The 27,498-nt window shown below is 39.3% G+C and overlaps 1 protein-coding gene across 1 annotated transcript; it reads right to left on the reverse strand.

The window, feature by feature from the left end:
• Nucleotides 1-5,005: 5,005 nt before the first annotated feature.
• On the reverse strand, nucleotides 5,006-5,404 carry LOC131018488 (uncharacterized). Its single transcript, XM_057947204.1, has one exon. It carries the CDS (start codon nucleotides 5,402-5,404, stop codon nucleotides 5,006-5,008), a length of 399 nt encoding a protein of 132 aa, XP_057803187.1.
• Between the last annotated feature and the right edge of the window lie 22,094 nt (nucleotides 5,405-27,498).

Raw genomic sequence — 27,498 nt, forward strand, 5'->3', positions numbered from 1 at the left:
TTCGTTCCACCACGAATTGTGACCCGTAATATATGAACTTGTATGGAGATTGAGTTGCTACTTTTTGTGCATTATAATTAAACTTTTATGGATTTAATTTGTGTCATGTTTTTAAACTTTCATGGATTTAATAACTACCTTATTTATATTAATTCTCTTATGTTGGGATAGAATAGATAACATTATATTGTAAAAAAAATAGATATGTTTGCGCAAACACTCTACTTCGCGCAAACACTATGTTCGCGCGCGAAAGAAAATCAATCTATTGGGCAACACCGTGCTTCGCGCAAATACCAAGATCATGCGATAGAGTAATTTACTCTATCGCGCAACACCCTGCTTCACGCTATAAAGTATTTTTTTTTGCATGATTGTGATAAAACATGATTTAACATAAAATTGCATAATATTATACTCCATTACAAAAATTTTATAATAAATTCATCCATATTTCATAAGTGCATAACATAGTATAAGGAAAACAAGAGTCGTGTAGTATATATGAAATTACACCTTTGAGTGAGTGCATTTTACAAGAGTATCCCAAACCTCATCGCAATTTCCACATCGCCCGCCCTATCTTGGTTTGTGAGGAGTTTCGAATGATTCCATCACATGTTCCAAATCATTGTCATCCATATTCTCAATATTTTACCTATGGGAAATTGTACAAATCTAACTTGGGTATGTGCATTCATATTCACTTGCACGGCATCTCCAACCTTTGTCATTAACCTCGATTATGTGAACCCATTAGATGGCACACGAACAAATTCTCGACCCCTGGTGGACGTCGTATACCACCAAATAATTCCTGCAATAGCTAAGAATTAGTATAGTTAGTAGCAAGTAGGGTCGAACCACAGAGAACGGGTAATTGCAATCAATTTCCTAAAGATCTAAAATTTCGGTGATGCCACCACGCCTTAAAATTAAGAAAATAAATAAAGCACGAAAATATTCTAGAAAACAATTAATGAAAGGTAACTCAGCTCAAATAAATCCATATCAATTTAATACTCTGCTCATCGACGCAAAAATTAATTAATCCCTATCAACCAACTAGTTATAGGATACCGTGATACGCACTAACATACCCCAATTCCTACTTACTGTGTCGATAGACGACTGGATACGCCAGTCCTGCCTATTTCCCTTATTAAATATAACCTAGCTGGATACGCCAGTCATAGATTTAATATTCTAATAGCATTAAGATGAAGGAACCCAGTTTAGACCAATTATCCTAGATACGCTAGTAATAATTAATCCACCAATTTATTCCTACTACGAACATGGTAGTTTTATCACTAATCAGCCCTATTCCAACAATTACGGATTGGAGGTGCTAATTGACTGTAATCCAATTAAATCTAAGTTGGCCAGACTTAAATAAAATCAGAATTATCTTGAAATCCTAGGAATAAATCGAAATCAATAGGAACCAATTTTATGCTCAATTAGGTCTCACAGATTATTAAATCAATACTTCATTATTCTCGCCGAATTAGAAATTTAGCTACTCATAATTAAACTAGAAACAAATAAATAAATAAAAGCAAACATAAAACAATAAAATAAATTGCAATAAAAATAAATCACCACTTGAAATTAAAAAGAAACCGTCTGTTGTTACTTCAATAATCCAGTCATCAAGTTCCAAGCAAAAGTCCAAAAGCAAGAAAAATTAAACACCTAATCTAAAAGCAAATAAACGTGTAGCACTAGAGATAATTAAAAATAAAACTAAACACCTAACTAAACTAACTAGCGGCTCTCCTCCAAAAAAACTAAACTAAACACCTATATATATATATATATATATATATATATATATATATATATATATATATATATATAGGGGAAGGCTAAAATAAGAACGCTTCTTAAAATATAAATTAGGAACAATTTTCAGCCCTTAGATCATCAAGATCTACGGTTGATTCATCACCTTGTTGGATAAATTCATGGTCCTGAGTTCGAATCCCAAAGGTAGCAAAAAATTATTTTTCACAATTCATACCTTTATACAGTTTATTCATATGTGTTATACATAAAATTCATGCATTTTTGCTGGTTCGTAATTCTTAAAATAAGGGCGGTTTATTGAATAACCGCCCCCTATATATATATATATATATATATATATATATATATATAAAGTTGGCGGCTGGGGGAATTCTCCAAAACAAGGGAATTAATCCCCTAATCACCAATCAGCCGCCCACTCCAAAAATTGGGCTGCCAAATTCGAATCGAAAGGCCCAAACAAATAACTAATCAAAAGTTTAGGACTTAATTAAATTTAGAACAAATACTCCAAGACCAAATATTTAATCTCCTCCAAAATCAACTGCTAATCTTCATCAAATTCACACCATTCTTGAGCTTTCTTCATCCATGAGTCTCCAACTCCGATCCATACAATTTCTGCGCCAAAACACCACAAACTTGGGTACTATCAAATAAAATCACACGATAAATAACATAAATCTAGACAAGTAATTCACACACATCAAATCTCCTCACACTTGAATCATACTTGCCCTCAAGTATGAAGTGAAGAAAATACTCAATAGTGGAAACAATTATCTAGACACGACTTTCTCCCCGACTCAACACACAAACACACGGAAAGGAAAAAGAAATATGGAAGATAAGAAGTGAGACACGAAAACACAACAGCCAAGTAAATGCCAACTGCTAGTTTGTAACTTATACTGCCAAGATGAACTAAATAATTCATAAATAACTCTCAACCTTCAAAATGAAAAATTTAGAATCTCAAGAACGCATCTCTATCATCAAATTAGTCAAAATCAGGCAATAGCAAGTATAGCTCACGGCTTCACTCATTCGCTCAAAATACAATTAAGGACATTCACACATACAAGAAAAGATCCACTCGGTCATGATATGTCGCGGCCAAATAGTGACTCAAAAAGGACTTTGTTCATTTGGCGTAATGGGGCTAGGGACCATTCATAAGATTGGTAGGATCTAAAGGGGTTCCTTGGCTCAAGCAATAAAGATCAAAGTGTGCACATCTAATGCAAACCATCATCCATAATTTCAAGTTCATAGAGAAAGAAAGAAACCAACTTGGGGGGAAAACTCTCACAATAACAATGATACTACATGCTCAACTCAAACTGGTGCAACAACTTTTTTTCTGTTTTCTTTACTTTTCTTTTTTTTTCTTCTTTTTTTCTCTTTTTTTTCTCTTTTTTTTTCAGCAGCACCCTTTTTTTTATATATCCCCAATCAACATGCAATCATCATTTACAAAATATCCCCACAAATCGTCTCCCAAATCCAATCTGAATTCACTGCCACTGTTTGGCCAAACGGATCACAGATCCTTATCATCTAGCACAAGACAGCAGTTTGGGCAAACGACACATGTAAACACAGCTTAACTTTCTCTAGTAATTAATGGAATGAAGTTCAAGATTAGACATGCATTACTAGGCCAAAGAGAGAGTCCAAAACAGGCCTTGGCTAATTATTTAGTGACTAATAAGAACAAAAATGGTCAAGGCTTTAAAAATGGCTCACTAGGGGTTAATGTATGGGTAGGCAATGAAATGCAGGCCAAATGGGCTTTCTTAGTGCCTTCTATCATTTGTCACATATGACACACTTAATATCACGACCTCATGAACATCAAAGCACTCAAAAAGGAATATAGTAGAGAGTGCTCTACTCTATTAAGCTCAAATCTCACTTATGTGTGGTTTTTACTCACTTATTGCCTTTATTCGTCGTCCCAATTTTCATCTAATAAAGATTCATCCATAAAATCAGAATTCTTCAATTCCAAAAGTATCAAGTCATCTACTTCATCACAAAGTGCAACTTGGCAGCATGCATACACAAAACTAACAAACCAACACTCACTTGACTAACATGCAAGACAACACAACGACTCAACATAGACACACAAAAATAAAGACACATCCCCCTCCTCACACTTAGACGTTGCTTGCCCTCAAGCAAACAAGAAAAAGCATAAAAAAGGGAATCACACAAAAAACTCACAAAAACACAAGACAATAAACAAGACAAAGAGAAACAAAAAGAAAAATCAAACACAAGGGAAGGACATCACCGTGTACGCTGCCTAGTGAAGATGCCGGCAGAGGGCGGAGGGCGGCGGTTCTGGAGGGGGTCGCCGCAGCGGTAGTGTTTCAGGCGGAGAGATGTGAGTGGAGATGGAGGGCGGTAATGGAGGTTGGCGGTGGTGATTTCCAAATGCAAATGAAAATATATGATGGTCGGAACAGGGAGGTGTTGGATTGTGGAATTGGAGAGCCACTACAAGAAAAGCTATCGGACACCGACGGAATTACCGACAGAATTAATTCCGTCACCAAATAACAACCGAATAACGACGGATTAACGACGGAAATACTCTTTCATACATAGCGATGGATTTACCGACGGATTTACCGACGGGTGTTGGCGGGAATATTTCCCGCGAAATTACCGACGGATCCCCGATGAAAAATTACCGATGGAAAATTTTCCGTTGTTATTTCTTTTTTTTAATTTCCGCGATTTTAAAAATTGCAGATAGCGATGGAAAATTCCGTTGCTATTTAGAGACGGACGATATTCCATTGCTAATAATTAATTTAAACAACCGAAAATATTTATTTTAAAAATAACAACGGAATTCACGTCCGTTGCTAAATAGCAACGGAATTTTGCCGTTGCTATTCCGTTGCTAATAATTAATTTAAATAACCGAAAATATTTATTTTAAAAATAACAACGGAATTCACGTCCGTTGCTAAATAGCAATGGAATTTTCCGTTGCTATTCTGTTGCTAATAATTAATTTAAATAACCGAAAATATTTATTTTAAAAATAACAACGGAATTCACGTCCGTTGCTAAATAGCAACGGAATCTTCCGTTGCTATTCCGTTGCTGCGCCCTAAAAAAAAGGTGACTTGACCGCGCCTCCTCCTTCATTTTTTCAACACAACTTTCACTTCTATTTCTCAAAATTCGCAAATTTCCCCCTCCGATTCCCCATTTCCGGCGACTCCCGCTGCGTGCTCCCCCCCGGTGACTCGTCCACGCCGTCGTTTCCCCTGCGCCCCTGCTCGCCCCGCCTCGCTCCGTTGCCGCCCTGCGCCGATCCTAGCCCCGCCCCGCGCCGCTCCGCGCCCTGCGCCGCTGCCCGCCCCGCGCCTCGCCGCTGGTCGCCCCGCCTCGCGCCGCTGCCGCCCTGCGCCGCTGCCCGTCCCACGCCGCGCCGCTGCTCGCCCCGCCCCTCCCTGGAGCCGTGTCCTCTGCTGCCAGCGTCGGATTCCTCCGCCGCCACCGGTCCTCCTCCTCCGCGGCCACCGGTCCTCTTCCTCCGCTGCCTGCGTCCGTCGGATTCCTCCATAGGTTTGTAATTTTTTTTTAATTTCCATTAATTATTTGAAAAATCCTATTATGTTTTATTGTAAATTTTGTATTAATATTCTGTAAAAATATTTTTTATTGAATTAAATTATATAATGCTCAACATATAGTATTTTTATTGGATTAAATTTTTATATGCTCACTCACATAATTATAATATGTTCACATATAGTATTTTCAAGAACATATAATAGTTTTATTGTATTGTAAAATTTCCCTTCAAAAATGTTTTTTTATTGGATAAAAAATGTCTTTTTAGTGTAAATTTTCTTCAATGAGATGAAGAAAAATAAACTTGATCGAATTATAGTATTTTCAAGAAAAATAAACTTGATTGTTAGTTTTATTAAATTATAATTTTATATACTTTGGTTCTTGAATAATTATTAATTCTTTTTTGGATTAATTCTCATTTGTAGTATTTCACTCCACCATTGCTTCTTGAGGAAGAAAAAAAGAAGTCAAGGTGATCGAAAAAAAAGCTAGTAACAAAACAAGTAAGTTTTCATTACATTATCTTTTGAAATGTTAGTATGGCTCAAATGGTAGCCATTGTGAGATTTTAAAATTTTAGATGAGCATGTATCTAAGTGTTTTTATTCTTTTTTTATATATATTTTAGATGAGCATGTATCTAGGTAGTAAATGGAGATTAGGTTGGGGGATGGCTGTGTTCCATCCCATTTTGTTGTTGTGGTGATGGCTTGGAGCCGCGTATGTGCTTTTGTGTTTGATTTATAGATTTTGTGTTGAACATGTGTTATACTCCCTCCGTCCCGCCCAAGATGCTACATATTCCTTTTTGGGTCATCCCAACGAAGATGCTACATTTCTATATTTGGCAAAAATAAGGAATTTTAAAAACTTAATTAATACTAATTAAGTATTTCCTTATTACATTCTCTCTCCTACTTTATCACTTTATTACTTTCTCTTCCTTACTTTATCACTTTATTACTCTCTCTCCTACTTTATCACTTTATTATTACACACTTAAAACATTAATCTACAACTCCTTAAATCTCGTGCCGAAAAACAAATGTAGCGTCTTGGCCGGGACGGAGGGAGTATTAATTATCATACTTAAAAAATCAATAGATTTTAAATTTCTAACATACTTAAATGAACCAAATTGTAGAAATGAGTGAAAATCGTGAGTGGATGTATCGGCGTTTTCTACCTGATGGAGCTTTGAATCCCGATTTTCAAAGTGGTCTTCAAGGTTTCATTGATTACGCTAACGGTAGACGTGATTTAATGGATGGTGAAAAAATTAGGTGTCCGTGTAGGAAATGCGATAATATACGTTTCCATACTAAAAATAATGTTCAGTATCACATTGCAAAGAACGGATTTGTGCGGGATTACCATATTTGGAGGTTTCATGGTGAAATTGAAATGGCCACGACTGAATATCATAATTTTGAAGAAGAGGCTAATGAAGATAATTATCAGAATATGGTTATGGATATTGCTGCATCCCAATATAACATTCAAAACATCGAAGAACCCCCAAATCCGGAAGCCCAATTGTTATATAATATGTTGAAAGCAGCGGATAAAGAGTTGTGGCCCGGTTGCAAAACTCATTCACAATTATCTCTTGTTGCTCGTGTAATGAGTTCAAAAGCAGAGGGGAATATGTCGGAAAGATGTTTTGATCAGTGGCTTGAGTTGATAAAAGAGATCCTTCCTGATAATAATTTGGCTCCTACTAATTTTTACGACACTAAAAAGTTACTGAGTGGGATGGGGCTACCTGCGCAAAGAATTGATTGTTGTCCAAATAATTGCATGCTTTATTGGGAGGATGATAGGGATTTGGTTCAGTGTAAGTACTGTGGCGAGTCTCGTTACAAAAATAACAATCGAGACTCCAGAAGCAGTGGAAAGACATTAGTAGCAGCAAAGCGAATGTTCTACTTTCCTCTAACTCCAAGTTTACAAAGATTATTTGCTTCTAAAGCCACGGCAGCAAACATGCGTTGGCATGCATCATCTATAGATGACGGGGTTATGCGCCATCCTTCAGACTCACCTGCTTGGAAGCATTTGAATGATATATTTCCTGATTTTGCAACAGAGGTGAGGAATGTTAGGTTAGGTTTATCCACAGACGGTTTCCAACCTTTTGGTCAATCGGGCCAACAATATTCCTCGTGGCCAGTGATTGTTACACCCTACAATCTCCCACCCTAGATGTGTATGAAGGAACAGTTTATGTTCCTTACAATCTTGGTCCCTGGACCACGCAACCCAAAGGAAAAACTAGATGTTTTTTTACAACCATTGATTGCAGAGCTTATACAATTATGGAATGTGGGTGCTTACATATGATGTGTCGTTGAAGCAGAATTTCAATATGCGAGCAGCTTTACCGTGGACAATTAGCGATTTTCCTGCCTACTCAATGTTATCCGGGTGGAGTACGGCTGGAAGATTAGCTTGTCCACATTGTATGGATGAAACTGAAGCTTTCACTTTATCACATAGTGCCAAGCAATCATGGTTTGACAACCATCGAAAGTTTCTACCAATGAATCATCCTTTCCGAAGGGATAAGAAAAGTTTTATCAAAAATAAGGTGGTTACTGCACAACCACCTCAAGTTCAGTCTGGGCAAGAGATATTGGCAGAGATTGAAGCGATGGGATTTGTGAAAGTAACTGAAGATAATCAAGATACAATTAACAAGGCAGCGAGTCGTAGGCACGGCATAGGGTGGAAAAAACGTAGCATATTTTGGGATTTGCCTTATTGGAAATTCCTTTTAATTCGACACAATTTGGATGTCATGCATGTTGAGAAGAACGTGTTTGATAATGTGTTCAATACAGTGTTGAATGTTCCAGGAAGGACAAAGGATACTATTAAATCTAGAGAAGAGCTTAACATATACTGTTCAAGGCCTGCATTACAAAGAAATCAAGAGATAAACAAGTACCCAAAAGCTTGTTACACGCTTGACACAAATGAGAAGAAGGTGTTGTGTCAATGGGTTAAAACTTTGAGGTTTCCTGACGGTTATGTATCAAATATGGGGAGATGTGTTGATTTGAGTAAGCTGAAGATGTTTGGGATGAAGAGTCATGATTGTCATGTTTTCATGCAGCGCATCTTACCAATTGCTTTCCGTGAATTGCTTCCCGTCCATGTATGGAATGCAATCACAGAACTCAGTTTGTTTTTTAAAGACTTGTGCTCCCGGAACAAGTTACTTTCCAACCTTTTTACCTTACTCATCCATTGTTCCAATATTTTAGGTGGCGAACCCTATTAATAATGTGACGAATCAGTTCCTTATTAGTCTTTCTAGAGGGCCCTTAACAATGATATCAACATATCCCGGCTACTTTGTTAATGGATTCAAATTTCATACGCTTTCACATGGTACATCTCGAGCCACTATGAATAGTGGAGTGTGCATTAGGGGTGCAGATAATAATTGTGAGCTTGATTATTATGGTCGTTTGGAAGAGGTGTGTGAGCTTGAGTATCAAGGTCTGCCAAAGAAGACAACCACACTATTTAAGTGTGACTGGTTTGATCCGGGACGGAATGGGACATTGGTGCATCCCCAATACAAATTGGTGTCTATAAACCACACCAAAAAGTATGGAAAGTACGAACCTTTTGTGTTAGCAGATCAGGCAATTCAAGTGTACTATTGTACTTATCCAAGTAAAACCCAATCTAAAAAAGATTGGTGGGAGGTGTGTAAGATAAAAGCTAGATCTAAAGTTGAAGTACCAACTGAAGCATCTACTGTGGAGGTCGACCAACCCTTTCAAGATGAATTTATGAGCTCAATACACACAATTACAGATGATGCACCCAACATAGTTCATCCTAGTGGCGACTTGATAGATATGGATGATGAAGAGGAATAAGAGGAAGATACAGTGATTAGTGAAGAAGAAGATGATGATGATGATGATGATGATGATGATGATGATGATGATGATGATGATGATGACTATTAGAGTTAGTTTATTTGCCTTTATATGAAGATAATTTATTTATGTGATCAAATGATTTTTGTTTACAATTGTTAATAGTAAATTTTCTTTGGTTTTTGAAGATGGTGGGAGGAGGTTCTAGTGCGAGAGGAGGTTCTAGTGTTAGGGGAGGAGGTTCTAGTGGTAGGGGTGCTGCATCATCCGCAAGACACCCTACATCATCCACAGGATCAGATGGAGGGATTGCTGCTTCTGTACGGGATATACAGCTGACTCATTCACCTTCATCTTCAGCATCGGTCCCTACTGAGGCATCAGAGGCTACACATACTGGACGTACTACACTCATCATCAAATATGGGTATAATTTTTATAGTTATACAATCTTATGAATTAATAAATGATATTTCTGTTCTAATGACTTTGAATATCAATTGTAGGAAATTACATCCCTTGGGGATGGTTCCATCCGTAGTCACTAAGATTTTCAAGCAAGTTCAAAATCCAGAAGGCTACAATTGGAAACTCACTCCACTTAATGTTAAGACGACGTACTTTGAGGAATTCAAGGTATGAATATAATTTAATACAAGTTGTTTAACAATAAACATATACATATTAGTTAGTGTTTATAAATGTATTTTATTTTGTTGTTTAAATAGAAACATTTCACATGGGATGCGGCGATAGAGTCGGATGTCTACAAGCTTTGGCATGCTTGTGCTGCGCGGAGGTATAGTGATTTTGTCCATGACATCAAGGAAATGAGGAGCAAGAGGCCTCCTTTTATTCACGAGGAACACTGGCTAATTGGATTAAGTACTGGGACTCTGATGAAGTCAAAGCCAAATCAGAGATAGCAAAAAAGTGTAGGATGTCTGAGCCTTTAGGTCCTGGAACTGGTCAAGCGAAGCACAAAGGAGGTTCGAGGTCTATTCTTCAATATGCTGAAGAAGTGGTACGTTGAAATTGTATTCATATTGCATTTTTCATTGACATTCATATTAAAAAATTTATATTTGTTATGTTTTTAAAAGGGTAAGAGAAAATGAGTGGAGCCGACTGAATGTTTGTATGATGCTTATGAGATCCTTCATAAGAACAAGGATGGCACTTATACAGACGAGTGGTCTAGACGGATTGGAGTATGTAGTAAAGTTTTAATTACTTATTCAATTATTATATTTGTTGCTCAAATTCTTAAGTACTAACTCCTGATGCGTATTGTAGGAAAAAGTGCAGGATATAGTTGCTTCTCAGAGTCAGACTGGGGATGATGATTCTGATCCGCCAGAGATCGATATGAACAAGGTCTACGTGGAGGCTGTTGGTGGACTCGACAAGAAGAAGAGAATGTTTGGAGTTGGTGGATTTGCAGCCAGCTTACGGAGTAGTGAGCAGTCGAGTGGTACATCTCAGTTTCAGGGCCCTCTTGTCGATCCTCAACGATTTATGGACGTGGAGCAGCAATTGCAGGATGCCTTAGTGGAGATAGCATGTCAAAAGGAGAAGATGAGGCAGAAAGATGAGCAGACCGATGCTGCCTTAGTGGAGATAGCACGTCAAAAGGAGGAGATGAGGCAGAAAGATGAGCAGACCGATGCTCGATTTCAGGCTCAGCAGCGTATGTTCGAGGAGATATTGGCTAGGCTTCCACCTGGACCCACTCCACCCACTGGACCATCATCTTGATTATGTTGTGTTTTCGTATTTTGAATACTTGAATACTTCTATTATATATTTGTGAACACTTGAATATTTTGTTAAGTTATGACTATTCGAATGCTAATTTAAATTTCATTTGGTGTTTTCGATATTGATGGTTATATAATTGAAAAGAAGCGTGTAACAGGACGTCGTTAAATTGTATAATGCAAATTAAAAAAAAATTGTATTAAAAAAATACCGACGGAATTTAATTCCGTTGCTAATACCCGCACGAAAATCACCGACGGAATTTGTTTCCGTCGTTAACAGTGACGGGTATTTACCGACGGAATTTGATTCTGTTGCTAATTGCGACGGAAAATTCTGTTGCTATTTCCGTTGTTAAGTTCAGACGACGCCAACGTCGCCGCCTCGTAGCCGACATGCATTCCGTTGCTATTTCCGTCGGTAATTTAGCAACGGATTTAATTTCCGTCGGTAAAATTTTTACCGACCATATTTAAAGCGTACGCGCGGCGTCGTTAATCCGTCGGTATTAGTTTTTACCGACGGAATTTTTGGCTTTACCGATGGAAAATTCCGTCGGTAATCGGCCAGATTCTTGTAGTGGCAGCGGCGGGTGCAGGTTGGAGATGGAGGCTAGAGGTGTGTGGCTGCGGCGGCGGTGGTGGTGTTTCAGGCGGAGACATGCGAGTGGAGATGGCTGGAGTGGGTTTTGGAGGAGGTGGAATTGAGAGGGAAACGATGGGGGAAATTTTGACTAGGTCAAACCCTCCATCAAATCCCAGAATTGCAGTTAACTCCACCACACTTAGCATAGCGTCCAATTAGACCCCTCCAGAATCTTCAAAATGACACCCAAACCCTACCTCTTTCAAGTCTAGCTCCGATGGCAAAATCGGTTCTATGCTGGTCGATTTGGGCATCTTGCTCGATAGGTGCCGAATTGGAATTTCGTCCGTGGAGTACAGCTGCATGATAATCTCTCGAATAGCGTCATTCTCCTCTGTTTTGGCATCTTCATCATTCAGCACACTGAAAATAACTTGCTCGAGCTCATCTTCCCTGAAATTCTCAACAAAATCATCAACCAAAGGATCAATCACAATCATAAAAATAGATTCAGGATCCTCTTCGGTTTTTATTTCTGCATCTGAATCAGGATCCGTTTGGGCAAACAGATTCTCTTCCGCAGTAGAGGCACTAAGATCAGCCATGAAAAATGGTTCCGTCCGGGCAGACAGAGCAATCTCCGAATCCAAAAGACCTTGCAGCTCCCTTTCCTTTGCTTCTTTCCTCAACCTAGAGTTTTTTTTTTTTTTTTAAATCCTGCTAAAAAAACAGAAAATAAATAAATAAAAATAATGAAAATAAATCAATAGGAAAAAGAAAATAATTAACACCATTCTCCGGCAACGACACCAATTTGGTGGACGTCGTATACCACCAAATAATTCCTGCAATAGCTAAGAATTAGTATAGTTAGTAGCAAGCAGGGTCGAACCACAGAGAACGGGTAATTGCAATCAATTTCCTAAAGATCTAAAATTTCGGTGATGCTACCACGCCTTAAAATTAAGAGGATTAATTATAAATTAAGAAAATAAATAAAGCACGAAAATATTCTAGAAAACAATTAATGAAAGGTAACTCGGCTCAAATAAATCCATATCAATTTAATACTCTGCTCATCGACGCAAAAATTAATTAATCCCTATCAACCAACTAGTTATACGATACTGTGATACGCACTAACATACCCCAATTCCTACTTACTGTGTCGATAGACGGCTGGATACGCCAGTCTTGCCTATTTCCCTTATTAAAATATAACCTAGCTGGATACGCCAATCATAGATTTAATATTCTAATAGCATTAAGATGAAGGAACCCAGTTTAGACCAATTATCCTAGATACGTTAGTAATAATTAATCCACCAATTTATTCCTACTACGAACATGGTAGCTTTATCACTAATTAGCCCTATTCCAACAATTACGGATCGGAGGTGCTAATTGACTGTAATCCAATTAAAGCTAAGTTGGCCAGACTTAAATAAAATCAGAATTATCTTTAAACCCTAGGAATAAATCGAAATCAGTAGGAACCAATTTTATGCTCAATTAGGTCTCACAGATTATTAAATCAATACTTCATTATTCTCGCCGAATTAGAAATTTAGCTACTCATAATTAAACTAGAAACAAATAAATAAATAAAAGCAAACATAAAACAATAAAATAAATTGCAATAAAAATAAATCACCACTTGAAATTAAAAAGAAACCATCTGCTGTTACGTCAATAATCCAGTCGTCAAGTTCCAAGCAAAAGTCCAAAAGCAAGAAAAATTAAACACCTAATCTAAAAGCAAATAAACGTGTAGCACTAGAGATAATTAAAAATAAAACTAAACACCTAACTAAACTAACTCGCGGCTCTCCTCCAAAAAAACTAAACTAAACACCTAATTAAGTGAAGTGACCCGGGTTCGATCCCTCTTGGGAGCGAATTGGAGAATGGAGATATAAGGTGGATTTTGGTGAATGGAGAGATAAGGGGTTCTTGGAGTGGATGGGGAACTAATTACTAACATCTAACATGACTTTGCCCGATCAAAAAAAAAATATATATAAAGTTGGCGGCTGGGGGAATTCTCCAAAACAAGGGAATTAATCCCCTAATCACCAATCAGCCACCCACTCCAAAAATTGGGCGGCCAAATTCGAATCAAAAGGCCCAAACAAATAACTAATCAAAAGTTTAGGACTTAATTAAATTTAGAACAAATACTCCAAGCCCAAATATTTAATCTCCTCCAAAATCAAATGCTAATCTTCATCAAATTCATACCATTCTCGAGCTTTCTTCATCCATGAGTCTCCAACTCCGATCCATACAATTTCTGCGCCAAAACACCACAAACTCGGGTACTATCAAATAAAATCACACGATAAATAACATAAATCTAGACAAGTAATTCACACACATCAACCCCACCCACATATGTATTGTTTTTCAATGCACCTCCATTTTTTAATATAATAAATTTTGAAGTCGTCTGCATTACACAATTCATATAACTTAATTTATTTAGTAAAATATTTATCGCACACAAATATTGGATTGTCATGAGATCATGCAAATGTGCGCTTACGAGAGAAAAAGGAAGATTCACGTACTCATGCGAGGGCACGAAGTTTGCCTAGTCATGCGAATGTGTGAACTTCACGTGAACATATGAAGTTCACATGACCCTCTTGTTCTTGTGAAATCAGTTTTGCTCAATCGCATGATAATTTCACACAAACAATAACACAAAATTCTAAACCTAGATTGAGACCCATACTACAGTAAAAACACAAAAATAAGTGGTATAAAATAGCATTGCTCTAAAATATACATTCGAACAGTTCAACTCCAATCAAATCTTTAAGTAAATGGATGTTCTAATTTTTTAGTGTTGAATCTTGAAAACCTAGAACAGTAAGAATAGAGGAGGTAGAATTCTAATATTTAGTGAAATTCTAAATATGAATTTTTAATGAGACGTAGAATAGTTTTAGAAAATAAAATTATAAACTAATAAAATTTGAATTTTCTAAAATTTTAATATAAAAAGAAGAAAAAAGGTATTTTTTTTTCTATTCATTATTAAAATGATCACGATTTATATACCTCTTAAATTTTAATTACAATCTATGTTTTATTATCCAAATTGATTATTTTATTTTTAACTCAATATTTAAACCCCTCATGATGGAACAATTGTATCCTAAAAATTGAAGGGGTAAACGATTATTGTTAAGTTATTTTAACTCTAATAATTTAATTAATTCATTTTATGAATTAATACCTTGTGTTTTATCTTCTTTATATATATATATATATATATATATATATATATATATGTGTGTGTGTGTGTGTGTGTGTGTTTGTGTGTGTGGGAGAGTTCAATGGAGACCACTCCCCTAGATAGAGAATGAAGACCAAATCATGTGCGTCGATTCTAGAATATCCAACGGTCTTGATTTGGCTGAAAAATATTATAATTTTCGTTTGTTTTATTGGACGAAGGTTAAGTTGGTCATTTGAATTTCTACATATCCGTTTTATTTATGGTTGAAGATACATTAATTGCTCATCTCTCTCTCTCTCTCTCTCTCTCTCTCACACACACACACACACACAATGGTGACTACGCATCTCCCTGCAATGCTGCTCCTCCTCTCCTCCGCCGCCGCCGCTGTCACAGGAATTCTGGTGGGAGGCGGGCCTGGGCAATTTCGCCTTTTGAATGGCACCTTGGCGGATTTCAGGGACCATGGATGACGAATCCCCAGGTTTTCAGATGGGGAAAGATTAGGGCCTTGATTCATAAATCGATGGCGGCAGCATCGGGTCTTGGGTGAAAAAAGGGCAGGCGAGCGACCTCCACGCCGGAGAAAGCGCGGCGGCGTCAAGCCAGAAAAATGATCGGCTATTTCAGACGATGAAGCTAGGGGTCGATTAATCGGGTGGCGACAGATTTTGGAGGAGCGCATCCTTGTCGTGAGAAAGAGATCTGAGGGCAGAAGCAGTGGGCAGTCACCGAAGCTTAAGGGTCGAGGCAGAAGATGGTGATTTCTCATCGATCTTCTGCAGAAGGGAGTTCGCCGGATCTGAGAGAAAGAGGCGGCGACTTTGAAGAGCTAGGGCTTGCGATCTGTCACAGAATGTCGGAGTCCAGATGTCGAGGGAGATGGGGAATGAGAGATGCAGCGGCTCCTCGCCGCTGTCACATAAATTATGGATGGAGGCGGCGCCGCCCTATGCTGTGTCTGTGTGTGTGTTTATGTGTAGAGGGGGAGGTGCAGATGTGAGGAAGAAAGAAGAGAGGGGCTGAGGGGGATGGTCGGCCGCCGGCTTCTCGCCGGGAGGAAGGCCGTGGTGGCTGAGTTCGAGAGGGAGAGAGATCTTAATGTGGGTACGTGAGAGGGAGATGGTATGTTCATATAAAAAATAAATGAACATACTAATGTTCGTCGATATGTTCGTATAAAACAAATGAACATACTAATGTTTGTCGATATGTTCGTATAAAAACAAATGAACATACTAATGTTCATCGATATGTTCGTCGAAATAAATCAGGTCCCAGAATGGGAAGAGAGGAATTTCCGGGATTTGAGATAGGGAATGAATTCGGTCAATTTATTTTTTACACATTTGACCTTTTTCAATTAAATAAATGCTAATCACCAATTTTTAATTACACGAAAAGTTAAATCCGGATGCAATCTGGATCGTTGATTGGGATTCAATTAATGGCCTTGATTTAGTCTTTATTCTTTATCTAAGGGAGTGGTCTCCATTGAATGCGACCATATATATATATATAAAATAGAGTTCTTTGGAGACCATCAAAAATTCGAAGAACGAAGGCCAAATCTTATGCGTCGATCTTGGTATATCCAAGGGTGATGATTCATCTGGTGAAGATTTATTATTTTCGTTAATTGTCATAGATATAGGCAATCAAATTTTTTATTAATGGAATATTAATTTGATGAAGAGTCTGTTACGTGAATAACGCTTATTTCCATTCTAGTGTTCGTAGAAAATACAAATGAACATACTAATGTTCGTTGATATGTTCATAAAAAAACAAATGAACATACTAATTTTCGTTGATATGTTCGTAAAAAATAAATGAACATACTAATGTTCGTCGATATTTTCGTAAAAAAATAAATGAACATACTAATGTTCGTCGATATTTTCATAGGAAAACAAATGAACATAATAATGTTCACATATTATGTTCATTGACGGATCAGGTCCCAGAACAGGAAGTTTCGGAATTTCCGGGATTTATTCAACGTGATCCCAGATTTCAGTGTATTTAATTAAGCAATATTTAATTACATGAAAAAATCAAATCAGAAAATTATATGAACCGTTAGATTAAGTAAGATCGACGCATAGGATTTGTTCTTTATTCTTTATGTAGGGGAGTGGTCTCCATAGAAGCTAACCTTATATATATATATATATATATATATATATATATATATATATATATATATATATATATATAGGGTGTGGTTCTAGAGAGAACTACATTATTTGTGAGAACGGGAGAACCATCAAATCTAATGCATTCACCGTAAAAATTAATGCATCCGCTGTTAAAATTAATGCACTCAAAAAAATAAAAAAAAAATGCTCCCTTCAGGATTCGAACCCAGGATCTGCATTCATCCAACAAGATGATGCATCCACCGTAGATCTTGATGATCGAATGGCTGAAAATGGTTCTCCGGTCTTCTTTTATTTATGGTTCTTTCCTGAACCTCTCCCTATATATATATATATATATATATATATATAAAATAGCAAAATAAATCATATCCTACGCGGCGTCGTATAATCACTCCATTCTATTTTTCCTCAATTCTCATTAATTCCTTTTTTTTTAATCTCTAATCAATCTCGATCTCTAATCAAATTCTATTCATTAAAAAATTCATATAAACATTTATATATACATTGATATGATAAATATAATTTATATTTGCTATCACAATTAATAACAACTAAGATTTCGTAATTAATTTTTTTTAATTGTTATTTGATTATTTCATCTTATCATCAAACACTATTCATTAAAAAATTCATATAAACATTTATATATAGATCGATATGATTAATATAATTTATGTTTGCTCTCACAATTAATAACAACTAAGATTCGTAATTAAATTTTTTAATTATTATTTAATTATTTCATCTTATCATGAATTTAAATTTATTTTATGATAACAATTAAGATTTTGTAACTATAAGTTTAATTTTAGGATTTTGTAACTAATAAGTTTAATTTTTAGGATTTATGTTTGCTAGGATTTTGAAATTAATAAGTTTATTCGACATTCGACTTGATAAAAGCTAGATCGGTAATTTAATGAGCTGCTCGCTTAGCTAAACGAGTCAAGCTTGGGCGTGACGATACTCAACTCGTTAGCTCGTGAACAAGTTCATTAAGTGATTTATCTTAAAAACATAAAATTATTAATTAAATGTCTTATATTTTATATTATAATTAGTAATATTTGGATTAAGTATCTAATTAACATCATTTATTTACAAGAAAATAGTAAATATATTACATTGTTCTGAATAAAATAACTTATATATTTAAAAAATAACTTATGTATTAGGAAAATAACTAAAATTTTAAATAAAAATTTAAATTGAAAAAGCTCGATTAAGCTCGGCACTGTATTCGACTCGAGTAAAGCTCGATCGATAATTAACTGATTAGCTAAACGAGTCAAGCTTGAGCAAGACACTATTCGGCTCAACTCGACTCGATTACACCCCTACACGTAGCTTATAGATTTGTAGATTTATGTTTGTATTACATTTTATTATGTATTATTGGTTTAAATTTACCAAATCATATTCACAAATTAATATATATATATATATATACATATATATATGTATATGTATAATACGTTTATGTATATATGTATATATGTATCTACTTTACTTAAATGATTAACTATTTAAATGACTAATTATAAATGTATTTTGCTTATATCTATATATATATGTGTGTGTGTATAGTTTTATTTGAAAAATTGTTCATTCAACATCTTTTCGAAACCATTGTTGTGCCAACTCTATGAGGGTAGTGGAGAAAATTCTGCATTTAATCCCTACGTATACTGATGCAGCATTACTAGCCCCTCAAAGCGTGCCATGTGCACCTCAGGATCTTCAGTTCCATCATAATCCAAGGCAATAGGTTTGTAGTTGCGAGGGAGAGTCTCCGCCAAGATTTCCTCAGAAAACAGGCTCGGCTTCAGACATGGCACCCGTTCGGTGTCAACTACAGCCCTGCGGGCTCCTCTGCCCTTCCGACTCCGATAATGGTAACTCTCCTCTGCACGGTCAAAGCGTTCCCACTAAGGTAAATGGGCACATTTTTTGTCTTTCTTCTTTCCTTCAAAAGTTTCTCTGTCAAACGGTCATTTTCCTCCATAGCTGCCTCAAGTTCTTTTACGTGCTCCTCCATGCGTGATACCCTTCTGACAGACAGCGCTGCTGCATTCTTGCCCCACTGTGGGCTCATAGGGCTGGTCTTGCTTGTTGTGTCTTCTACATCCTCGATCTAGTCCATATTCCCTGGATAGAACAGGCCTACGTGCTGGAATGTTCTCTCATTTTCTATGTTCAGATCCTGAGTAACAACTTTGTTTGCAGTAGTGGTTGCTCCAGTTCTCGGGATACCTGTGTTTTCGGCCACCCAGTGTGACAGGTGGTTCTCCTGGTAGTAACATACGAGGTGTGATAGGCGTGAAAGGAACTCCCGCGATATGTTTATCATAGAATAGTTGAACAGAGATAACATATATAAGCCAAAACTATTTCTCCCGGTGTATTTGTCAACCTTTACGTTGAAAGCAGACATTCTTGATCGAATCCAGAAAACCCTAACAGTGCGGAAAAAACCCCTGATCGAAATGACCAGACTCTAGATATCGGCCAGTTTGTTGTGACGGAATAGGATTAAAGAGCACAATCAAATAGAAACGTAAAGAATACACACCAATTTGGCTACATCCACGGGCAGAGAGGAGAATAAATTTTATTATGCTGCTAGGGTTACAGATTACAGATCTCAAGTATATATAGTACTGAGATAAAACATCTGGGCATAAAGCCCAAAACTATATAGACCCCAAGGCCCCCGCCAGCCCTGAATGGTGGTACCCAGTGTTGGACTGTGCGCTCCAGCAATTTACCGTGGGTCTCTGCTTTGAGGATGCCCCTACAAAGCCTATCTTCTCCAACCATTTTCTTGAGGTTCTTCAAGAATTTGTCCAGGATCTATCTGGGGACAGAGCTGCACCCCGGTCTTTTGCTGAGTTCGTGCTGTACCCCCCAAAGCCTCTATCGTCTGACCTGGCCAGCCCTCCCGCTTCCCGAGAAGAGGTCCTTCAAGAACTCGCCAAGCTATACAAGGATGAGGCTAGTTTCATACGTTCTCTGGTCAGTGATTTGTTCGAAGATCCGGACCCTCTCCTTGATGTTGACGCCTCCAGGTCCTTGCCTATTTTCAATGAAGGTCCCTTCCCCGCTTTCTTCGGCCCCGGTCCTTCAGGCTCTGCTTCTGCTTCTGTTCCTCCTCAGCCCGAAACTTTCCCTCCCTAGATAGGTTTAGATGTTCTTATTTGTAACTTTTCTCTTGATTTTGGATATGTACAAACTTATTATTCCATATGAATCACTTGTCTTTTTTTTTGCTGCTTTATTATTTCTATGAGCTAGTTGCCGATGATAAGTTAGTTTCATATCTCCTTTTACTTTTCGTTATTTTCCCATTTTTAGACAAATGTCTGCGTTAAGATAGCTCTGGGAGCTCGAGCTTAGGTAATCTTGGAAATTTTGACCCTTCTAGGTGTTCGCGCTAAACCAGCTCTGGGAGCTTTGATTTAGGCAACATTTGAAATTTCTTCCCACTTAATGTCCGCGCTTAGGCAACATTTAGGTCCCATGTACTCGCACTACTACCAGCATTGGGATCCGGTGTAGGCAGCTGCCCACGCTAAGCCAGCTCTAGGAGCTCGAACTTAGGTGACATTCTAAAAGTTTCTTCCACTTAATGCTCGCGCTAAGGCAGCTCTGGGAGCTCGCACTTAGGCAACGTCTAGGCCTTATGTGCTCGCGCTACTACCAGCGTTGGGATCCGGTGTAGGCAGCTGCCCACGCTAAATCAGCTCTGGGAGCTCGAACTTAGGTGACATTCTAAAAGTTTAAAGTTTTTATCCCTAAAAATAGGATGTGTATCACGGTGTAATAGGCGAATACAGGGTATACACCCCTACTCCCCCCTCCCAATGTCATGCGCGTACTTTAGAAGTCAAGCACGATTTTTTGTCAGCCCTGCAATTCATGATTGGTTAAAGATAGATATCGCAGTACAAATGTGAAATGTTGTCAAACACAGGTAATTACCCTAAAACCAAGAATCTCATTTTATTAAAGAAACTTGGTCCCAAACCTCATTAAAACCCATGTGGGAAAAAGAGTATTTGGTCTACAAAGATAGATTCATATTGTAAGCCCTTCAAGCATAGAATTTCTTTAGAGTATTGATGTTCCAAGGTCGAGTGAGAGGCCTCCCTTCATTATCAGATAGATGATATGCTCCGCCGCCCAGCACCTCTGTTACTACAAAAAGGCCTTCCCAAGTAGGATCAAATTTCTTGGCTGGATGCAGTCCGTCCGCTTTAATACTAGATCTCCCTTGTTAAATTTTCTGACTGTCACTTTCTTATCGAACCCAGCTTTGATGATGATTTTATACTTTGCAGCCCTGAGAACAGTTGCGTCTCTACTCAGCTCTATGAAATCCAGATCTAAGCATTGGAGCTTGTCATTCTGTATGGGGTCATAATGCAAGACCCTATGTGATGCCAGACGTACCTCGGCTGGTATTACAGCGTTACAACCATATACAAGCGTGAACGGTGCTTCCCCCGTAGCTATTTTCGGACTGGTACGATGAGCCCAAAGGACCCCATCCAGCTCTTCCGCCCACTTGCCCTTACTCTTTTCTAACCGTTTCTTTAGCCTTTCACATATTGTGCGATTAGTAAGTTCCACTTGGCCATTAGCCTGTGGATGGGCCAAAGATATGAAGCATTGTATGATGTCCATTTTGTGATAAAAGTCCTCTATGCGTTTCCTCGTGAATTGCGTCCCATTATCAGAGACGAATACTCTCGGTGATCCATATCGGCAGCAAATGTTGTGCCATAGGAACCTCTCAATGGTACATTCGTCTATCTTCGTCACCGCCCCTGCTTCCACCTATTTAGAAAAGTAATCTACGGCCACTATCAAGAAACATTTTCCACCTGAGACTGTAGGGATTTTTCCTACAATATCGATTCCCCACTTGTCAAAAGGGCAAGTGGCGTACATAGTTCCCATAGTTTCCCCTAGGACATTGATGCGCGGGGCGTATTTCTAACAAATCTCACATTTCTTGACAAATTGCTTGGCATCTTCTGCCATTGTAGGCCAGTAAAACCCAGCCCTGACAATTTTCCTCATCAGATCCTTATACCCGGCGTGATTGCCGCAGCAACCCTAGTGAACTTCCCTAAGAGTGAATTGTGCTTCTTCCGGAGATAGACATTTCAATAATGGATGAGTAAAGGACCTTTTGTAAAACTGATTATTGATATTACAATATCTGCCATAGAGGCAGCGCTGAGAGATAACCGAGTCTAGTCGTTCCTCTGTCCGCAAGAAGTGGATTATGGGTGTACGCCAATCCTCCCAGATTTCCACGTTGAACACACCCTGTTTGCTCTCTGCATTAGGCTCAAAGAGCAAAGTCACTGAATATGTCCAACTATGCCCGACTGCGCTGTCCATCCGTGCCAATAAGTCAGCCCTGTTGTTTTATTCACGCAGGATTTGTTCAATGAGACAGTCCTGGAACTTGGACATCAATTCCCCAGCTTTAACACTGTAATATCATACTCGCCCAACAATTGTTGTACTACTAATTGCGAATCTGACTTCAAATGCACAGATTCAGCCTCTAGTTCTGACAATATTGGCAAGGCTCTAACGACAGCTTCATACTCAGCCTCATTGTTAGATAAACGCTGCTCGTACTTAATCGCAAATTGTAAATCATCATCCGTGGGGGACTGAATATAGATGCCCACCCCACAACCCTCTTTGGTGACAGAGCCATCGACAAATGCCCTCCAAGGCTTCTGTTTTTCCGCTCTGGTAGTTTCTTGTATGAAATCTGCCAGAGCTTGTGCTTTGATCGCAGTCCGCGACTCGAAATCCACGTTGTATTCACTCAACTCGATTGCCCATTTCACCATTCTCCCCGACAGATCTGGTCGCCCTAAAGTTTGCTTGAATGGTAGTGATGTGCGCACCATGACCTTGTGCGCCAGAAAGTACGGTCTTAGCCTGCGGGCCGTTATCAACACGATCAGTGCTGCCCTTTCAATCTTAGAGTAGTTCAGCTCTGCCCCCTATAACATTTTACTAACAAAATAAATTGGCATATGTTGCCCCCGTTCTTCCCTGATAAAGACCGATCCCAAGGATTCCGTTCCCACTGCTATGTATAAGTATAAGATTTCCCCAGCTGTCGGCTTGGTCAGCACTGAAAGTTCCGCTAGGTATTGTTTTAACTACTCAAAAGCTTGCTGACAATTTGAAGTCCATTCGAACTTTGTTCCTTTCCTCAGAATTTTAAAAAAAGGTAAACTCTGGTCTGCCAATCAAGAAATAAATTGCCCGAGTGCTGAGTGCTGTGAGTTTTCCATTTAATGTTTGTACCTCTTTGACATTCATGGGTGGTGTCATGTTTACGATAGCCTGTACCTTATCCTTGTTTACCTCAATGCCCTGCGGAGTCACTCGATAGCCCGAGAATTGTCCAGTTCTGACACCGAATGTGCATTTCTTCGGGTTCAGCATTAGTCTGTTATGTCTGATAACCTTGAACACCTCTTCCAAGTCTGAAGGATGAGAAGTGGCAGCCTTGCTCTGCACCATCATATCATCAACGTATACTGACATGATGCGCCCAATTTAGTTTTGGAAAATCGTGTCCATCATGCGCTGATATGTAGCTCCAGCATTCTTAAGCCCAAATGGCATTCTTACAAACCCAAAAACTCCGCAGCACACCGCGAAGGCTGTCCTTGCTATGTCTTTCGGATGCATGCTGATTTAGTGATAGCCTTGAAAGGCGTCCATCATGGACAACAACTCGCACCCAGCCGTTGAATCAACTAGCTAGTCGATACAAGGCAAATGATACAAGTCCTTTGGGCAAGCAGCATTCAAGTCCCTGTAGTCCACACACATTCTCCAATCTTTTTCTTTTTTCTCAACCATTACGGCGTTGGACAGCCAAACTGGGTATTGTACCTCCACAATATGACCCGCTTGTAGCAAGGTTTTGACTTGTTCCCTGATTGATGCATCATTCTTTGGCCCAAAATGCCTTGTCTTTTGAATAACTGGCTTCTTTGTTGGATCAATATTCAATCGATGCTCCGCTAGTGTCCGATCGATCCCTTTTAGATCAGTTGTAGTGAAAGCAAACACGTCAGCGTTGCGCCGCAAACATTCTATCATTTCCTTCTCCAGGGCTGGAGGCATCTCAGTACCCATGCGAGTGGTGAAACCTGTCTTTCCCGGGAATAATTCCACCAACATACACCTGCTCGTTCCGCTGTGTTCCCGGAACTACCCCCAGCTCTGGAAACCTTCTCCGCTTACCTTCCTTGGGAACTTTGTGCTCGCTTAGTCCCGACCTGTGTCGTTAAACTTTTAGACGAAGCACTCTTTTGATGTGATCTGATTCCCTGACACTTCCCCAATCCTGCCATTTTCAAGTGGAAATTTCATCTTCAGGTGGTACATAGAGATCACGGCCTAGAAGGCATTCAGCGCCGGCCACCCGATGATGATATTGTAATTTGATTTCGAAAAATCCACCACCAAAAATTTGAGAATGCGAGTCCGCGAGGCCCCTTCTTTTCCCCACGTCATTGGTAACTCTAGAGAGCCCAGCGGTAAAATAGATTCCCCCGTAAAACCAAACAGTAGATTACCCGGTGGTTTCAAGGCGGCATCTAAAGCCATCACCGTCAAACAATCTTTGTAGATTATATTCACAGCGCTTCCCGAATCCATGAATATACGGTGCACCGTGCAATTTGCTACGTCTGCGGAGAAAACCAAGGCGTCATCATGCGGGTGAACCAACTCGGCATGGTTGGCTCCCTTGCATCACTGCGAACACTCATGACTTGACTGGGCAATGTGCTAGCCCTACACGAACAGATGGTTTTCTTCCGCGTCCTATTAGATATGGGCCCATTTTATTTCCCAATGATCATATGCACCTGCCTCTTTTCTTCGCGGGGCGGAGCAGCCCTGCGATCATCCCCTTGATTCCCTTGTTCCCTTCCAGCCTTGGGATTATAATTGTCGTCCTGCAAATGCGGGGGTGGTGTTTGTTTTACAAATTGATCAAGCTTTCCCTGTCGCACCAATATTTCCAATTGATTACGCAGATGCCCATAATATTATGTAGGGTGTCCATAATGATTGTAGTACTGACACAACAGTCCATTCGGTCCTGGCTTGGGAGCCCCCGCCGCAAAATCTCGTGGAGCCCTGAACCATGGTTCATTTTTTATTAAATGGGAAATATTCTCTTGAGGTTTGTTCAACAGAGTTTGATCAGTGAGTCGGTTGACATTATTCACTCCTCTATAGGTTTGCTCATTACGAGCGGGCTGGTATGTCGGCTGCGCTTTCCCTGGTAGCACTCAGGGCGGCAGTCCCCTGTACGGTGCTCTCCCTTGATGACGGGTGTCCAGTGTCTTAACCTTATTCTCCGCTTTCTTGGGCTTGTTGCCATTGTATTTTGTCTTTCGAGCAGCCCTAGCTTCCTCCAACTGTTTGTATCCCGGGAGTCGGGCTAAGATATCATCAAATTACTTGCAAATTATCTAAGAAAGCCCCAGGTCTTAGTCCACGTACGAAAGCGTAGCCCTTAATCTGAGATTCAGCTTTGGGCACCTCCAAATATGTTTTGGTAAAACGGGCGGTAAACTCCTTCAAAGTTACAGTAGGTTCCTATTTTAAATCCATTAATAACATAGTAGTCTTCGCAACACGTTTAGAACTTGCAAATTGGCACATGAAGGCATCGTGTAACTGTTCGAAGGAATGGATAGAATCAGGCTCCAGAGCTTTGAACCACTGTTGGGCCATCCCCGTTAGTGTGGTAGAGAAGATTCTACACTTGATCCCTTCTGTGTACTGATGTAACGTGATCATAGTTTCAAACCTGGCCATGTGTACCTCCGGGTCATCAGATCCATCGTACTCCATGTTAATGGATTTATAGTGACGAGGCAACGGATCTGCCAAGATATAATCCGAGAACGGACTTGACCCTGTCCTAACAATAGTTTCAGGGTAATGCTGTTGGCGGCAGCTTTCTCTCTTGCCTTCCCCTGGGCAGTGCTGACTAGCATGTCTGTGCTTACTTTCGCCAACTCTACTGGCATGCTTGTTTTTCTCTCGCAGATGGTCACGCCAATCCCGGTGACTCTCAGTCCTGGAATGAGTGGAATTCTCATATCGTCCCCTTTTTCGTGAGACAACCTTGCTTCTTTCTTTTTCATTTTCCTCAATCACTTCCTCCAATTCTTGGAGGTGTCGTTGCATAGCTGAAACCCTCTCCTGCAACTGAGCTGGATCCTCCAGCGCTGTGTCTTTCTCCCGTCGTTCAGTGACAGGTTTAGTTTGACTGGAAGTATCCCCAATATCCTCAATATCCTCCATATCTCATGGGAACACAGGTCCCGAACAACGCATATCCCTGACTTTTTCAGCCCTAATTTCTCCTGCCCCTTTCGGAGGGACGACGACAGTGCTCCTCACCAAAGGTGGTGGATTTTCAGTTGGTAATATCTCAGGAATAGTTTGAGCCATCCTTCTGGCAGTCCTAAGCCCCGCCACTGTCGGTAACCCCAAGTTCAGCGATGGTGCAGACGTTCCCAACACCTGTCTCATGCAGGTGAAGCTAAAAAAAGACAGCATCTGTTCAGTCATGGTAACGTTGACCAGTCCCGTTCCTTGCGCAGTTGACCCTTGTTCAGTTGGAGTCACTTGCAGCCCTGACAACATGGGCCTAAATGGGCCAGTGGGTGTGGAGTCCTCAACCCGGATTCCCTCATTTGTGACAGTAGCATCTGTAATAAGAGCAGGAGCCCTGCCCTCTCCCGCGAAGTCCCCCAGTAAATTTTTGATGATATTTGTGTCCTCCATGACTTGTAGTGACAAAGTTACCAGTCTCAAAAGAAAGATATAAGGCAAATTCCCCGAATAACATATGTTTCCATCCATAGGGAAGGCAACCCACAATTTCCATGAAGAATTCCCCTAAGAAAGCCAATTCCTCCTCGATAAAGAGATCATGCAAGAAAATCCCCAAAAATCCAACGGATCCGACAGATTTCTATTGCTAATAAAGCGGCAGAGAACCATATCCCAAGAATTCCATAGATCTGCCCGCAAGAAACTCCCAACGCTCCGAGAAACATAAATTTAAACAGAAATTAGCGCAACAAAAATCATAATAACATAAAAGATACGTCAAATTTAAAATCACGTAAGATGCATGTGAAATTATGAAAACCCAGGCAAACACCCCACTACGAGATCTATCAAAACCCCAGAAAACACACGCAAACAAGCGTATGTGCCCATCACACTCGAATTCTCGGCAAAGATGTATAGATTATGCCAAGAAATTCGACCGAGAAGAGTTCATGCACAGATTTCTTCACGTCTTAAGCTCGATCCGCAATTTTCCACAGACAGC

Source organism: Salvia miltiorrhiza, chromosome 3 (assembly GCF_028751815.1).
Source record: "Salvia miltiorrhiza cultivar Shanhuang (shh) chromosome 3, IMPLAD_Smil_shh, whole genome shotgun sequence".
Lineage (NCBI taxonomy): Eukaryota > Viridiplantae > Streptophyta > Magnoliopsida > Lamiales > Lamiaceae > Salvia > Salvia miltiorrhiza.

Excerpts from the sequence above, each read along its gene's own strand:
- LOC131018488 (XM_057947204.1), bottom strand. The coding sequence starts at position 5,404 with ATGGAGGAATCCGACGGACGCAGGCAGCGGAGGAAGAGGACCGGTGGC.